The sequence below is a fragment of the Toxotes jaculatrix genome, chromosome 10 (genome assembly GCF_017976425.1).
Source record: "Toxotes jaculatrix isolate fToxJac2 chromosome 10, fToxJac2.pri, whole genome shotgun sequence".
Lineage (NCBI taxonomy): Eukaryota > Metazoa > Chordata > Actinopteri > Toxotidae > Toxotes > Toxotes jaculatrix.
Genome location: NC_054403.1, coordinates 17,436,214 through 17,453,854, shown reverse-complemented (window position 1 = coordinate 17,453,854; position 17,641 = coordinate 17,436,214). Strand labels below are relative to the sequence as shown.

Genomic DNA, 17,641 nt, shown 5'->3' with positions numbered 1-17,641 from the left:
GTCACTATGTAGCCTAGTTACCTGCCAGTTATCACAAGAATAAAACTAGCAACCCATGCTGTTAAAATGGATGGTGTTGATAAAAACAGTTATCACATCAACGAGGTTAGTTCATATAAGCATATGAAACCCGAAAGAGTAAAATTACTTGTAATATTTGGTCTGCTGTAATATCAGAGTACAGTTAAAATCTCATGATATATTTGCATAAAATATAATGAGTACAATGTACGACACTATGTGAGTGACTGCAACTACTGATCATTTTAGTCGACTCACAGATTGAAAACCAATAAATGTCATTTTAAGAATAATGCAAAAAAAAAAAAAAAAGCGTCATTAGCATTTTTCACTCATCGACTGAATTACTCAGTAAATCAGAAATCATAATCAATTGACTTGCTTAATTGACTTGACACTTTGACCCTAAATTACATTGTTTTTGATATTATGTATAAGCTTTCTTTAGTCTGGTATGTCAAAAGTACAGTGTTTCCCTGTTCTTTATCAGAAATAAATATGTAACAAAATATCTATTTTATATCTAGCTAACACGTTATTTACTGTCTGGTCTCTTTCTTCATCCTCTCCCTCAGACTTCTTACTGTCTCTGTCAGTGAAAGACAGGCGTCAGTACTACAAGGTGTCTGGATTCGTGCCACTGGACAAAATCCCGCCGTGGACTCCCACTGCAGGTCAGACACCTAACATCACTCAAAGTCACTGTCAAGTTTAGTCAGTCGGGTAGTTGTGGTGGTGAGACTTTTGGGGAGTGATGTGAAGATTTTAATACTAGTGCTATCAGACATTTAGCCACATCACATCAAACAGCTTATAAATTTGCACACCATGAGCATTTCCAAATTATAAGCAGCATCGAAACTTATACATGAATACGTATACATGCACACAAAATAACAGAATATTTTACACTTATAAAAGGGCTCACATATATGAATTAGATATATTGAATCACAATTTAAATTCAAATATTATGGAACAATGTAGTTGCCTCTTATATACTGGAATCAGAATTTAATTAATGTGCGTTTTCAACTTTTTTACTCTTTTAATGTTAAATATGGGAATAATGTGCGTCTCTCATGATCAGGTGGTTCTGAGCCAAGCCGCTATCAGAGGAATGAAAAGTTGGACCGGAAAATTTCCCTCTACAGAGGCGACATCACTAAGCTGGAGATTGATGCTATTGTTAATGCAGGTACGTGTGTAAATGACTGAGCGTTTTGCAACAAATGTGTTCAGCAGGGGAAAAAAGAAACTTTCACACAAGAGTAATAGTAAGAAGAAAAGCCATCCAGCTGGAAATATGAGAAATCATCAGGGATTTAAAAACTTGGTGCTAGACTGAGCTTGGACTCCAGTCTGTTTGTGCAGCAATGTGCATGTATTCTACATAAATTTGACACAAAACACCTAGGAGGGTGGTGTGTGCTATGATTATATTTTCTCAGTGTGTGGGAAGGGCAGCCACAAGCTTTTATAGATTTACCGGTATCTTGTGATGTTTTCTTTGAACTACTAGACTAGTGTACATACAGCACAGAAGAATAAAGGAACAACAGAACAGGTGAGAATCAAAAGGACTGCTGTCAAAAGTAGGCAAAACAGCACAAAAGCAGAGCTAGTGTTTATGTGAAATTTCAGTACTAAAAACATCATTAACAGACTTGTTTGGAAAATCAGGTGTCAGTGAACACATCAGGTGTAATTTACTGTACTACACAAAATAAAAACAAAAAATAAATGATTTGGACATACAGTAGTATATATATCCACAAAAGGCTTGTTCGGAGTCACACCAAACACTTTTTTTGTGTAGGAAGTCCAAAACCCAAAGATATTCAATAATATTCAAGGAGTCATGTAATCATAATAGAAACTGTCTTCTTGTAAACTGCCTGCTTGTTAGAAACTCACATTACTTGTTTCCTCCAATAAGTTGTTGTTTTCCAGCAGGTACAAGTAAGGTTAGAGTCTTTCTGTTGACCATTAGATGGAGCCAGAAGCCAGTTCATTCACTGAAGACCTTTTCCCACAGGGTTGTTTGGACATTTGGGGGAAATTTAATCGGTGTCTTGGCACAGACACTGCATCAGGGGAGAGTGAGGCAGGCCAGCACGCCTAAATGATGCTTGATGATGAGGCTTGAGCAGAAAATGATTGATTTTCACTGGCAGCTGACTGTCAGCAGGTGTATGCTGCGCCAGCATCCAGTGAATATGTTGATCGTATACTCATTTATGACATTATTGCTTGTGTGTGTGCGTTTGCAAGCATCCATGCAGGCACCTGCCTACAAATGTTTAAGTAATTATGTGTGTATATGCAGTAAGTAGTTGTAATCTGTCTGTGTGTGTCTGTGGAGGCAACTTTGTCATTGGGTGCTTGTGCATTTTACAAGAGATTTTACAGAGTCGCACGATGCAAAGTAGCATGGAATTAACAAGAGGAAACAGCTAGTAAAGTGTCATTTAGCTGAGAGGACGAGGCAAGGTGAGGGAGGGAGGCTGAAAAACGCAACAGCGCCAGAGGAAACATGACTGAGAGATGGAGCGTGAGAGAGTCAGCACACCGGCTGACAAAAAGCGAGGGAAGCGTCTGGATGAGTGAAAAGGAGAAGATAAAAGAGAGGCAGGGAGAGGACACAGACTAGTATTTAAATCTTGGGACTGCATTGCCATGGCAACAAGCAGGTACAGGATACCCACAAAGGAGTTTTGGGCGGCAGAGTTGGATCATCCTTTTCTGTCGGACTGATTGGCTGGCCAGCTGACTGTCTCCGTGGTCATTTTGTTGACTAAGCGGCTGACCTTTTCATTCGATGACTAACTGAACTTACTGAATGACTAAGAGGCCTCTGAGAGATGTCAGTCGCACTTAAAGAGATATGACGTTAAAATAAAAGAGAGCAGCAAACAGCCATCGAGGGACAAGAGAGGAATTGTGAAAGAGCCGTTAGTTATGCTCATTTAGAAAATGGCTCGCAAACTTATTCTCCTGTTGCAGATCTAACAGCCAAGCTCCAGCTTTACAGAGCAGCCAAACCAGCGCCTGTGGTTTTTGACATGTGGAGGGGAGTGCTGCAGAATTTTTCTGGCTGCTCTGAAAGGCCTTGAAGCATCATTTAGCCCCTAAGGCAGCAAACATTCAATTGAAGCCAACTGTGGCCAATTATACGCTATACTGGCAGACTGGGTGGCAGGTTGGCGGGGGAGGTGGCGGCGGTGGTGGTCCCGGGGGGGGGGGGTTCCTGGCCTGGCTGGTGGTGGGCAATTGACTACAGACACACAAACACACACACGGACGCGTGCAGAGACGCACACACTCTTATATGTGAGGATACATGTAGATACAGAAGCACCAGAGACCTGTGAATTAACAGGTGGAAACCTGGTTCTGTGCTGCTCTGTCCTCCCTGCTGCTTTGTCCTCCCTTCCTTCCTTCTTGCCTTTCCTCAGTCAGAACTCATTGATCAGGCGAGCAGGGGCGTTGCAGGGAGGCAGGACGGGCGCTGTTTGTCGTTTGTGTCGCTCTCAATAAAGATTGAATTTACAGTAACTCTCCACTCCTCCTCCTTCTCCTCCTCCCCCTCCGCCTCTTTCCCTCCTTCTTTCCACACTTTTACAGCCCCTGGCTCCTGCCCACTCCTATAAAACACTACAAACATAAAAACCCACAAGCACTTAAGAGCCGTCCTGGTGAGGAGAGGGGGGTACGGGAGAGAGGGGGGAGTACGGGGGGCAGAAACATCCTCCTCTTTACACCCCTCAATCACTCCGTCCGGAGAAGGAGAGAGAGATGGAGGGGAGGATATATTGTCTCTGATGGGCTAGCTGATTAAGATGGATTGCACAATGAAATATCGTTGGAGTGATGAGTTCTTGGAGTGTGTGTGTGTGTGGATACGACGTCTCGGCAACTAACTTTGCATTAAAACCCTTTTTCAAATTGATTAAATGCAAATTTGCTTAGCTCTACTGAGCTGCATTTTCACTCGCAAAAAGTTTTATTCCTCATTTCCATTCCAGCACTTTGCTTTCAGCCGCTGTAGCTTGTATCGTGTTTGACATTAAATGCCATTTATTTTGGCCTACCTTTTTCTCTGCATTGAATTGAAATTTAATTGAAAAGATTTAAAAACTGGGCTGATAAGTCCTCTCAGTATTTTTGTGTAATGTGTTTTTTTTTCATCGGAGCTAACTCCATGTGTGAGTGTCACGATTCATCTCTGGTTTCTCTCGTTCTCTCCCTTGGACTTATCATCCTTGCTCTTATTATTCCTGCCTCTGCCCTGTTTATCTTGGCCTCTGTCGTCTATCATACTCTGTCCGCCCACCAGATGTCCCCAGACTTTCTGTCTGTCTCCATATCCACCTGCTCACCTCTTTTCTATTCCCAATCACCTGAGCTTCCCTGCCCACTCACGCACCTGTTCCCAGTTTCCTCATCGCTCCAGCCAGAATTTAAACTTGACACTGCCACCAGCTCCTTGTCAGATCACTTGTTTTGTGTCACTGTGTTTCCCTATGTACCTGCTACCTGCATGTGGTATCCTGTTGTCTGCGCCCCCCCCGCTTGTCTGTCTGTCTGTCTGCCTGCCTGCTTGTCCACCTGTCTGCCTGTAAGCCTTATCTCCTGTGTGTCTGCATTTGGGTCCTCCCTGCCTGTGCTGCTTCCACCACCCGTGACAGTGAGAGTAAATGCAGCGGCGGAGTAGGCTGATAAATCTTTCAGGCTAGACTATAAAAAACAGTCCCTAAAATTAAGCCGTGCACCGTCAAGTGATAAAGAATATTCTGGTCCTATCTCAGTCTTTAGAGCTGAACCACTTGTCTTCGTCACAACGTCACATGCTTGCTGAGAGTATGGTCTGTGGGAGTGTGTGTGTTTATACAAGACTACGTGTGCCTGTAACACCGTTGCACATGTGTTTAGATGCATTGACAAGATTATATACATCTATAGGTCTGCATGTGTACACCTGTGCACAGCTGCACCTGCTTGTGCCTGAAATGAACATACATAATCCTGGCTCTATGAGTGTGTGTGTGTGCTCAGTATGATGTCTGGCGGGGTGGTGCATGAGTGGTGTATGTTTGTGCATGTTTTGTGTGCAGGTGTCCTGTCGTGTGTGTGTGTGTGTGCATGAGATAGGGTCTCCCAGGTTTTTCTCTGCAGGTCAGAGATAAAGCTGTTGGTTGCCACTGGAAACCCACTCACTGTGGCAACAGCTGAGAGATACAAGATTAGAGCCAATAGTTTTCCTGGCCTGCAGGTGACAGACAGGATGAGAAAGAGAAAACGAGAGCATCCATAGATTATACTGTAACTTCCTCAGAGATAAGAAACCTAGAGAGAAAGTACTGATGGATGGATGAATGGATGAGATGGATAGCAAGGACCGCGAGTTGACAGTAAAGGGGGGGCTTCACAAAGCAGGTGAAGGGCAACAACACGTCACGTTCATGTCTCACCTGTGAATTCCACAAAATATGTCATGTTACTGTCAGCGTGGCGTCAAAGTGACATAGGTTTTTAAAAAGGAGCATAGTGGGTTCAAAGGACAACCATTTCCTCAGAGATGTCTGGAATATGCGAGCACAAACAAGCCTGTTATGGCTAATGACAGGCTTGAAAGGCAGAGTGATATTCACAGAGTTAACCCGAGATGCTGATCAGCCTGAAGCTTGACTCATCTGGAATAATAATAAAAGTTTGGATGTGTAGTCGATATAAAAGTCAGGAGCAGACTCAGCTCAAAGTCAAATGACAGCAAAGTCAAAAGACAACTTGTCTTGTGATCAATTTAAGAGGACAATCAAAACAACAGCAAAAATGACAAACATTCTCTGGAACTAGCATCTTAAATGTGAGGATTTACTAATTTTCTTTGTCATATATAATGTTCACTTGAATGTCCTCAGCTTTTGGACTGTTGGTTGGGCGATACAAGCAAATTGAAGCCATCATTCACTATCAGAGATGGTGAATGTTCACCAGTCAATTGGCAAATTGATCAGCAATGAGAAAATTGTTAGTTGCTGCCATATTTTTTTTTTTCTAATGATGGTAGTGGAGATGGTCTCTCTTTCATGTAAGGTGGCACACCCTCGCTATACTGCACTGTGGGGAAGCCTGATACAGTCATCAAATCTATGGTGTTATCGTACTTTGTGTAAAATGTGAAGATAAACTGATCTGAAAGATGTAAGTGATTAATACATTTCTTAGTTTAATTAAAAAAAAAAAAAGCATCATCTTGGATCATATGCATCAGCACAGCAGAAACCATCCAATATCAACTTAATTTTTCATTATTACAATGCATGAGGATGGAGGCATGGGGTTAGTCATCAATAATTGAACATCAATGTTTTTTGAGCTTGGATGCTTCCATTGGGTGCAATATAAATTCAACCCGGCGCTGGAGCATCTTTTATTGATTCCAGTGAAGTCCGTGGCTGATGATGGCCGGTAGCTGTAGTCGGGAAGGCTGTGGGGCTTGTGGGTTATGGAGGATGAAGTGACCGGGGTGTTGGGAAGGCATGGATGACTGACTCAGACAGACAGACAGGCAGGCAGGCAGCAGGACATCAACTAGAACAGCTGGAGGAGAAGGGTGAGTGGGTTGTGCTCAGTGATCCTGTTTGGTGATTTCAAGAGGATAAAATAAGCGAACCCTCAGCTTTGCAGGTAGAGCCCCTTACAAGAGCATTACCCTACAGTGGCACAGCATCACACTCCTTCTGCAAGGCTTCACTGATTCTTAGCAGGCTTTGTCAATGGGGCTTAGCGCTGTGCTTAGCGCCAAAATCGGCCTGGCAGACATCCCTGCTTTCGCCACGCCGTTAGAGTGTGTATGAGAGATTGTCAGGCCTGACTTGTTGTTCTAAATTGCTTCAGAGCGGCTAAAATTGTTTTTTAGATTTCACCTGAGCTGCATTTTCCTCATTTGACTGGAGTTATAGGGGACCTACAACAGATATATTTGCATGCTTAACCATTTTATAAGGGATTTTCCAGCATCAGGCCAAGGATTATGTGATTTTTTTCTCAGATCTACTTTGAATGCCACAGCATCAACTCCAGTCTTTAGTACTTAAGCTGTTGATAGTCTGTTTGTTTTAAGTATGTACATCATGTAGCAGTTATTAGAGGATAATCAAGTTGCAGCCAGCTGCCAGCGGCTTTTTTTTTCCGCTTGAGGAATTCGTGTTTTCAAGGCAGCAGTTTGTCCGTAGATGACTGCCACTTTGTCATCAAGTTACAAGGTTTTAATCAGGGGAGGCAAGTTGTTGTGATCCACCCAGCCTCCCTGGTTGTACCAGGGGTCTAAGGAGGTGATGGAAAGCCCAGAACAGAGACTTCTCGTGCTGCTGAGGTCCCACAGGTTCCACACTGTGTGCTCTCTATCTCCCCCCATGCTGTACTTACCATACATCTACCCCAGAGCTCTTGTCAGCTCCTCTTAGGACGGGCTCATGTTGCAAGATGCAAAACGTCACACCAAGTTTGCTATTGCAGACAAATATTTTACATGTGTGCGTGCTCTAAGAAAACCTCAAAACGGATACTATGAAATGGGCCTGAGTCTATTCGAAGTGAGTGTGTTTTGATGCATTAGGGGTGCTTAAATTAAAATGCCTCTCAGCCTACCTTTCAACCTCAGTAAAAATTAATTTAGCCAGAGTAGTATTGTTTACTCAAACATAAAATCCGCTCCTATGCTGCTCTTACGAAGCAGAACAGGTTACAGATCCCTCATGAACTGCACTCTTTCTCCCTGCTGTAGTAACTGTACTTCCGTAGCTCTAGTTCCTATAGCAGTATCCCCACTGCGCTGACTTTGTGTTTTGTGAAGCAGTGCTAATGGACACGTTCTCACAATATGCCTGTCATCTGTCAGTACACACAAGCACTTACAGAGGCAAATTGGCATCGCTGATGCTGCTTCAGTTTCAGAGTAAATATGATGTGCTGTCAAAACTTTGCCCTGCCATGACCACCTCTTCACTCCACTGGATACTAAACCAGGACAAAATTACTGCATTGAGCTTTAGGCAGATTGTGCCAAATGGAGACGTTAACCTGTTTTTTTTTTTGTTTTTTTTTTTGTTTTTTTTTTAGTAGAAAGAGGATTTGCTGTGCAAAAGCCAATAAAAGAATGTGAGGGGCAAATCCATCTAAGTCTGATCTGTATGGATTTTAATCAGTGAGGTCAACAGTAAGTAAGGATAGTGATAGGCAGGGTTGAAGGCAGGGCAATGTATATGTTGTGTACCACAAACAATACTGAAGAGTTTACACTGACCTAACAAAATCCCATTATACTGTGCTGGCAAATGTTTTTGTTGAATGGAACGGCTGTTTTTTTTCATAGTGCTGAATTAGGCCATTCTCCGATTGATAACATTTTCATTAGCTTATAGTAGGACTGCAGCTAACAGTTATTTTCATTATTGATTAATCCGCAGAGTGCCCTGTTGATTAATTGATGACGCGTTGAGTTGAAAAAAATGTCAGAAAATAGTGAAAAATAACCATCACATGTTCCCTGAGATCTTTTACTTGAGTAAAAAGGTAGGCAGGCAACAGGCTCCAAAAAGAGCAGCAAATGGCACAACAAGCAGCTATGTGGGAAAAAAATGGGACAAATATTCAATTTACTGTCATATCAGACCAAAAAAAACAAAACAAAAAAAACAGGAAATTTCACATTCCAGAGCCTGGAACCAGTGAACTTTTGGCTATTTTTGCTTGAAAATTACTTACACGATTAATTGATTATCAAAATTGCTGCTAATTCATTTTCTGTCAGTCGAATAAAAAAATTGACTAATACATGCATTTCTAGCCTGTAGTCGCTCATTTCATCCATTTGATCGAGTCCAAAATTTTCAAGCTTGAAAATGCTTCAGGATGGATTTAAGCATTAGTGCAGAAACAGTGGGTGTCATCTTTGATTCACAGCCACAGAGAGCAGTGACAAACGCATCTGTGGACCTTTTAAATTACTGGGTTAAAAGTGTAAACACAGCTGCTACAGTCTTAAGAATAAATGTTTTTTAATATATATTTTTCTTCTGTAGGTGAAAACTGTACTTAATGGAAGCAGTGTATATTAAAAGTTTGTTTAGAGAGATGTTAGTGTGAAATTAAAAAATAAATTTAGATCTTAAATGTTTGTAGAGTAGTCTGTCACTAAGGAGACATGGTTGCTGTGATTATCATGGTCCCTGTACAGTAATATTGCTTTAGGAGAGAGCTAATATTTAAACTGGTTTCTCTCTGTATTTGTTTTGAATATTTTCAATAAATCTTCCTTATGACTTAAAAATACAGTACATATCAGATGAATAGGAAATTACTCTAACACACTCTCTTGAAGTAGCTCGTAAGTAACTGAAAGGATGTAGGCGTATTTCATATGTGTAAGGCCTTAGATGATGTGAGCCCCACCACTGGGAGCAATCAGTCTACATGCTGCAAATTCACTTTTAAAGTTGCTTTTAAACTGTGTTTGTGGCTGACATTTTGTTTTATGTTCAGCTGTAGATTTTTCCCAGTTTTTTTTTTCTAGTCTCTGTACTTCTATAAGGCTTGCTTACACGCACTCTGCTGACCCTTGTCTTCCCCTAGCTTGATGCTTGTATCTCATACTTTTCATCACAGCACTAAAGTTGTGTTGTTATGTCCACTCTGTCGTCTTGTATCTGTGTCTTTGCCATGGGCAAAGTTTCGAGGCTGCAGTGACTCTGTGAATTGGCTGCAGCATGAATTTAGACAGTGGTGCTGCTCTAGTTTTTTCCAGTTCAGATCTGTCCGAGTTAATTACGGTACAACTGTCAGAAAGAGCACTTTACTGGTCATTTGGGCAGCGACATTAATGCTCTCTGTGTACTGAAAATTTTGAGCTTTCAAGGTTCAGTGCCTCGGGTTTCCGCGGGATGCTCCGATGTCCAGTTTGTGTCTCAATTTGAGTGGGAAGAAGGAAGAAAAGCTTCACTGCTGGTTTGTGCATCTCCAGAGTTTCGTTCTCTCCCTCCCCCCTTCCTTCGCTCTCTTCCATTTAGACATCATCGCAGGGCTGTGACCTGAGAGGAGCGAGACATTGGCATTAGACAAACGGGCCTCAGTTTACGGCTTCAGATTGATTTACACCCTGACACTGAGAAGTTAACATACCCTTGGAGAGTTAATCCCTAATGTTGTCCGGGTCAGTAAATAAACGGAAAAAGAAAAGCCAGACTGAAGGAGTTTGCAGAAAAGCTCATTCATGCTAATTATTTCTCTCCCACCCCTCCCCTGTTAAAAGCTTTCCCACCCCTCCAATCAATCGCCACTTTAGCGAGCAGGAAGGGATGGAGGAAGTGCGAGCCTCATTAGTCTGATTGGGCCAATGTGGGAGATGGAAAGAGATGGAGTGAATGAGGGAGTAAAAGAGAAAAGGAGTCAGCTAGATCATCAGCACTTGGCCCATCAGAGCTTCTGTCATCAAGGCAAGTGCTGTGTTCAAATGTGTTGGTGTGTTGTGCAGAGTTGTGACTCCTGGTGGGCTTGGAGATGATCCTCTGATGGTACCTGGGCTGAAGGCGAGGGTAGTGATGGAGTTAGTTGGTTTTTTTTTTTATGCCGTGAAGTGAAAAATCGCCGGTATCAAAGCTGATGCATGGAGGGAGAATTTCACAAGACTGACTGAAGGTCAAAGGGTTTAGTAAGCGTCACACAAGCTAGGTTGTGCAACATGTCATCTGATTATGTTTAAAAGCAAAGGTGTGAATACCTACTCTTAATGGCCACTCTCAATGCCATCTCATCCTCTCAATGGCTGCACTCCTCTGCCTACTTGACCTCTGTCCAAGAACTTGTTGGGCCAGACAATGGTGTTGTACTCATGTGTGCTTTGGATTTCAGTTCAGCTCCCAGCTGCACCTGGGACTGACCTTCAAGATGCACACCGCTGGAGAAGAAAAGCAGTTCAGCAGTGGTGTTTCTAAGCGGCCAGCAAGCTCAGAAAAGAAATAATAGCCTGGTTCTCAATTACAAAGTTAAAGCTTTGTAATTGTTATTATTACTGAAAACTCCTTATTAAACTTATTAACTGAAAATATTAGTTTTTAAATTATGATGTCCTAATCTTTAGCATACATAATTATCAGTACATTAGCAGGCTATAAACGCGTTCAAATTCAAGTATCCTTGTATTTGTATCCTCTTGTTATCTATACGTTCCTCCCATAAATACATGCAATGAGGGGAGATGTGCAAGATGTGCCTTGCAAACACTAGCAGAAACAACATGCCACTCCAGCTATGTCTTTTTTATAAATACAGCAGGTGTGTTTTGTCCAGAATGCATCTCATCTGTACCTGAAAAACTGGCACAAAAAGCTTAGTAAATCTGACCTTATATCCTGTCTTTATTATCTCAACTCTATGAATAAATAAACACAAATGGTGTACAGTGTGTGCACTTTCAGACAGTTGAGCCTTGACAGCATTTGGTTGCACACGAGGAAAGTGATGGAAGTTGTTGTGTGGAGAATGGAGAAAGAGCTTAAGAGAAGATCAAGTCTTAGTTTCTGTCCTCTGCACACCCGGTCAGTTAAGTTGGAGAGTTGAGTGAGTTATTAGAGCAATTTTTAGGGCACATTTAAAAATAAACATAAATCAAAGCTTGACATTAAAGCAGTAATGTTGTTATATTAACAAGTGGAAGGGCAATCGGAGAGCACAGACCTCCGCGAAGGCCAGTGTCAAACAACATACACCAGACTTCAGAGAAAAAAAAATCAAATCCAAAAGGAAATGATCTGCCCCAAAATTTAATGGGCTCGTGCCTCATCGGTTCGGTACTTTTTGCGTCATCCTGCTTGCAAATAAACAAGCCGACAAAATGTTCTACAGTTTGGGAGCAGCAATGGAAAAGACAGGGACAGGGAATGGAAAAGACAGGGAACATGGGATGGTACTGAGTAACTGATCTGAGGAGACTATAGATGAAAGCTGGTGACAGTCCATGCAATGTCTTAAAAACAAAAGAATCTTAAAATCAGGGACTTTCAGATGCTGCTAGCTGATCTGACAAGTGCTTTGTTTGAAAAATTCTGAGGTCACTTCACATCCAAGATGGCCGACTAAATGCGAACAGGGCTATTGATATTGTATAAAGCGAGTCCTCTGAGGTTCTGCCAGTGTCACAGTAATGTGCAGATTGTAAAGCAGCCAGCTGTCAAACCTGTATGTCTTTCCTTGTGTAGGGCAGAGTTCAATTTTCTGTGCTGTCTCACTTAATGCACTCCTTAGTATAGCCATTATCGTTTGCATTCCCAGTTCTTTATGATAATAATAGTGTACCGCCTGCCCTTTTTTTCAAATATTGGTTTTAGTGCCAGACAAGTAATCAGTCTAGCATCAGGGCTTTGGCTGTGCATCCAAAGTCCTTCTCTCCTCTCCTTGGCTGCTCAGGTCGAATACTTGAGCAGTTCTAAAGAAAGAACACATTAAATACGGCCACAATCACCTGATAAATGGCTTTTTTTAATGAGTTTATCAACCTTTGATGATTGATGTTTTTCATTTAGACTTTTGACATTTGAATTCAACCCAGTTCCACTGAACCAGTTGTGCAAATAATTTTGACTAGAACTGAGACACACAAAACGGAATGAGAAAAAATTAGATATGGAAATTAAAAGCACATTGGGGGAAGATTATCCTCATTGTAGGCAGCGTTATTTGAATAATAAAGTATAATGCAGCCTGACAATAAGCCTCCATTTTCTCTCATCTTTGTAATCATAGCTTAGAGAACAAAGTACAAAGGATGTATCATTGTAACCTCCAAAATGGGCTTTAAACTAACCCCGAGTCCTCTTCCCCTCTCTCCACCAGCAAATACAAGGTGCCCTCATTGTCTGCTCACATGTCCTCATCACAGACGATGCTTTTGTCACATAATCACACACAGATATGCAGACAGTACGGGGAGTACACATAGCACATACTGCACACAATTACTGTCTTGTAATTATCTATCAGGCGTTGTTGTGAAGTGGTGCCCGATGCGCATTCTGTCAGCCCTGCTGCATTATCAGAGCTTAGGAAATGACAAGACTATTTATAGGAGCTATTTATCCACTTATCCTGTTGTTGCCTTTGTCAATGGATGGAACGGGCAGCCCTGGTTAGGTCTTGTCTGACACAGGTTGATCAATCAGTGCATCAGCTTGTACAGTATATGATGTTTGCTGAAAATGGAACATGAGGCGGTGGACTTAGTTGCGTACAGTTATGGTTGCATACAGTGAGCTTTCACAGATCAAAAGATAAGAAGAAGGTAGTGAGTTTTTAAATCAAACCTGTGCACTTTCTAATGATGATGTAAATTCAGAAGAGAGAGAATGAATATTTTGATGGAGCCTTTATGCACAGAGCGTTTTAATGTCACTGATTTAGCTGACTTGTATAATCCTTGCTGTTACACAGTTAATTGAGCTTTGTAAGTGGTAATCTGTTCAACTTGTGGCATTTTTATTTTAATTTTTCCAGTTAATTAAATCATAACTTTTTGGTTTTTAAGATTTGAAGACCTACATCTGATTTTAGTTAAGGAAAGTGATATATATATATATAGTTATATAAAATTCCTGGATCACTTTAACCAGACCCACACCAAAATTTAATGGGTTCTTACCTGGTCCATGCCCCGTCTCGCCACCGAGTTTGGTGCAAATAATTTTTTGCATAATCCTGCTGACAAATAAGAAAACAAACCTGTGAACAAACTAACAAACAGACATGGGTGAAAACATGACCTCCTTGGTGGAAGTGAAAGAAAATATTCTACCCTGAAATTACGGTTTGATGTGTGGGTCTTGATGTGCATCAAGTAAATGGAAAGCAAACTACAAATTTGTCTTTCATTAAAAAAAAAAAAGTCAAGGACATTATGATGTATACAATGATACAATTGGATGCCTGAATCACAGAAATGTCAAGCAGTGAAAAGGTTTATGGCACCCTGTACTTCCTGTGTCTTCGGCAAGATCAACAATCATTTTTGCACATTATTTTGTGGGTGTGTGTATGCCTCAAGATTTTGCTCAAATGCTAAACTGGATGCAAATGGATCACATATATAGATTTTTTTTAAGGGGTTAAGTGATTTTCCAAAACTGCTGGGAACTGTGGATTTAAGCAAAGTTTACTCAAACAAGAGTACATAGTAGTTCATAGGAGACTTTTTTGAGCTGTGGACTTACACATATTTGGTTCTTTAACAAACATGTACTGGAGCCTGAAAAATATGGTTTTTTTTTTCAGGATCTGGATATAAAAAATGCTTGGCATTTTTGATTGATTTTTTTTTTTTTTTTGACTGAGTATCAAAATAGTTTCAGATGAATTTTCTGTCCATCGACTAATCAGTGAATCATCTAATTGTTTCAGTTGCGGTTCATGGTCAGGCCTTAACCGCTGGGCCACCAGGGTGCCCTGATTTATTGTATTTGTAATAGCTTTTGCACAGCAATGGAGGTCTAGACAGAAACAAGACCAGGACCATAGTTGGCGTTTTCACTGGATTTATTGACAAAAAGGAAAATATATCACCTGCCTTATAGAGAGCAGTCAAATCATTTTTATCCTTCATTTACAGTCAATTAAAGGTTTTGATTAATGCTGTGATTCCATTATTGTGCTACATATTTACTGATAATTTTTACTTTCAGTTTCTTAAGCCTTGAACCAGGCTGTTACCTTTGAATGAATGAAATGTCCAGCGGCACATTGGGTGTGCTGGACCTCTGGTATGATCATAATCCACTCTGTGGCATTTTCAACTAAGTAATGAATAATTTACTGTGCTCCTGGAATTCATTTATTTTTTGGCTGCAGTGTGTCTGCCTGTGCTGAAGAAAGGCTGAGAGTCAGTACTCCAGAGAAATCACAAGTTGCCATAACTACAAGTGCTGAGGTCTCTGTGCGGTCCAGAGTGTAGCCCCGGAGAGGTGGGCAGTAAGCCGACCATGAGTGAAGGCTGAGAGCTCTGGGAAGACCACATCCAGCATGAGCCGACCGCCTGAAGCGCTCCTCAGCCAGAGTTGTTTCTCCTCACAGTTTGCTCATGTAGGCAGAGGATGAAACTGAATGCCTGATGGTTTATCATATGAAACAACAGAATCCATCAATTATTCACTTAATGTCAGTCCAGGATAGAATGGGGGAAACAACACAAAGACTTCTTAAGGTTATAAATGTTTTTAATTGTCTTCTATTTCAGATGCTCTTTTCCTAACAGCAAGGTTACAAATAAAGATCCAGTGGTATACAGGCTCATAATTACGCAAATTAAAAGATAAAGCACACAAGGCTGGGAAATTGAATAGAGGACAATTGCAGTACAAGGGCAATTTAGTTATCTTTTTGTACATGCTTTCAGTGTGGTTATGGCAGAAGTTCTTTTGGAAGGTTTGTTTTTTTTTTTCTTTCCTCTCACTAGAGGCATCTTGCAGTGGCACCAAAGTGTCTCTCTCTCTCTCTCTCTCTCTCTCTCTCTCTCTCTCTCTCTCTCTCTCTCTCTCTCTCTCTCTCTCTCTCTCTCTCTCTCTGATAGACAGCCTAATTCATACAGTTGGTGTTGTTATAATCCCCGGGAGAATGTCTTAGTTTGCTCTCTGCCTTGTTTATTCCAGTGACGTCCTCTCTATCCATTGCTACAAAGAAGCCCAGACCACCACAGCTTAATGTTTTGTTGGTGTTGTTGTTGTTGTTGGATCACTTCATACCTCTGAGGTATTTCACTGCTTTCTTTGCTGTGTGTCTGTGTGAGGAGAAACATGTCAGTGCTTGTTATCCGGCTCCGTTGTGGTCCTTCGGGACCACAGGTCCCCTGTCACTCAAAGGTGCACAGGTGTGTGTCAAACAACAGTGACTTTTAAAATGAATTTAAAATTCATGTATATGTTTGTCTTGAGTTGGATTTTTCAGTTGAAGTGAGGATTGGGGTCAGATGTTTGTATATGTGGAATATTATTTCAAGTGTAGCAGTACTTAGTTTGTGTATGTGTATGTGTGTTTGGACCTTTTGACTGCTGGTATATGTTTTATGTACAATGTACCTATTTTTTGTGTACTTTCAAGTGAGTCTGTCCCTGAGCTCCCATGTTGGTATATTGCATCTGTTTAGGTGTTTTTCTGCTGTGCCCCTGACTGATGTGAGCTCTAATTTTAGCTTGCCTTCAGTGAGCACCTGAAATTTGTAGGAACACTTGTATCCAAACAAACAGTGCAAAAACACAGTGGTGTTGAAATGCACTCTGTTGATTGTACATAGCTGGGGAAATGTGTATATGCATGTAGGCATACATATTCCCAAATGCATGCATTTATAGGAGCACACTGACCTTTTGCTAAAGGAGCTTATAATGCATGGAAACACTGGAAGACCATGTGATGCAGCTTTCCATCATTCTAGACAGCACTGTGGTGAAGAACTTCTGAGCACGGAGATCAAAATGCAGCTGGCCATTTAATTGCACATCAGTGGGTTGATCTCATTCAGTTAAAAACACAGAGGTCAAGTCTTTAAAAATGCACTGAATTATAATTAAAAGAAACTGAAGACACTGCTGTCTAATACTGTCTCATAGACTACTGTTTTTTTTCTCCCAGAGTATTGAATTTTTGGATAGATGTTTGCAGAGGTAGATGTAACTTAATGGACGCATATCTGAAAAATCCACTTTGGCCCCATTTGTTACTGAGCAAAAATAAAATTCTGACTCAGCAGACGCGTCCAAGAGTCTGAGTATACATCTTTTTGTTGGGTGTAATGTGAGTTAGAATAATTAAGCTTGAAGGCTAGACGCTAGATAATGGACTGTGACAGCGAAAGGCCTCCATAATGACTGATGAGAACTCGGGGCATTGTTGTTAAGGGCACAGACGTGGAGATACAGCTGCATCACATTGACGGTATACATTGGCCCACCCACACAGACACAGACGTGATCATAGATCCTTTTGATAAATATTCATATAAAGTCTTAATCTCTCTCTCAGGCACAGACAGCACACATTGTACAGCAAACCACTTTTATCTACATACGGTATATTTCTCCCTCCTTCACAAACACCCTTCACAAGCAGTTACTCCAAGATGGACACTTATACACTCCCCCGTTCGTTATATTGATCCATGCTTACACAAGCATTAGCACTCACTTAGAATGAGAGGCTTGTCTTCACCCAAACACAGAAGCACAGAGAATCAACAGAGCCATACAAATGCACACACAATTGAACACTAACGCACAAACTTCTCGGGATAAAAACACATGCATCTGCTTTTGGCTGACAAATTCTTCCAAACTGAATCGGAGCGTGTAGCAGCTGATGTATTCATCCAGTGTGTGTGATTTAACGAGGTCTGCTCCATCTCATCATAAATCATATTAATAATCTGAGCTTGCCATTGATTTTTATTTTCATTTTTTAAGACATCCCAGTGGATTATTGGATATCTCCTGCCTTTGTTTTTGATTTAATGAACCCCACACAGACAGACACACAAAGAGAAGTCATGAAGCTGCTTTTCCTTTTAGAAGTCTTTATTCAT

At 41.2% G+C, this 17,641-nt stretch overlaps 1 protein-coding gene across 3 annotated transcripts in view; it reads left to right on the top strand.

The window, feature by feature from the left end:
- Positions 1-17,641, top strand: part of macrod1 (mono-ADP ribosylhydrolase 1) — a 101,970-nt gene that overhangs the window by 665 nt on the left and 83,664 nt on the right. For all 3 annotated transcript variants that reach the window (XM_041048243.1, XM_041048245.1, XM_041048244.1), the window contains exons 2-3: positions 597-695; positions 1,112-1,219. In XM_041048243.1, the coding sequence (XP_040904177.1) occupies positions 597-695; positions 1,112-1,219 (207 nt within the window). The remainder of the gene's footprint in view (positions 1-596; positions 696-1,111; positions 1,220-17,641) is intronic.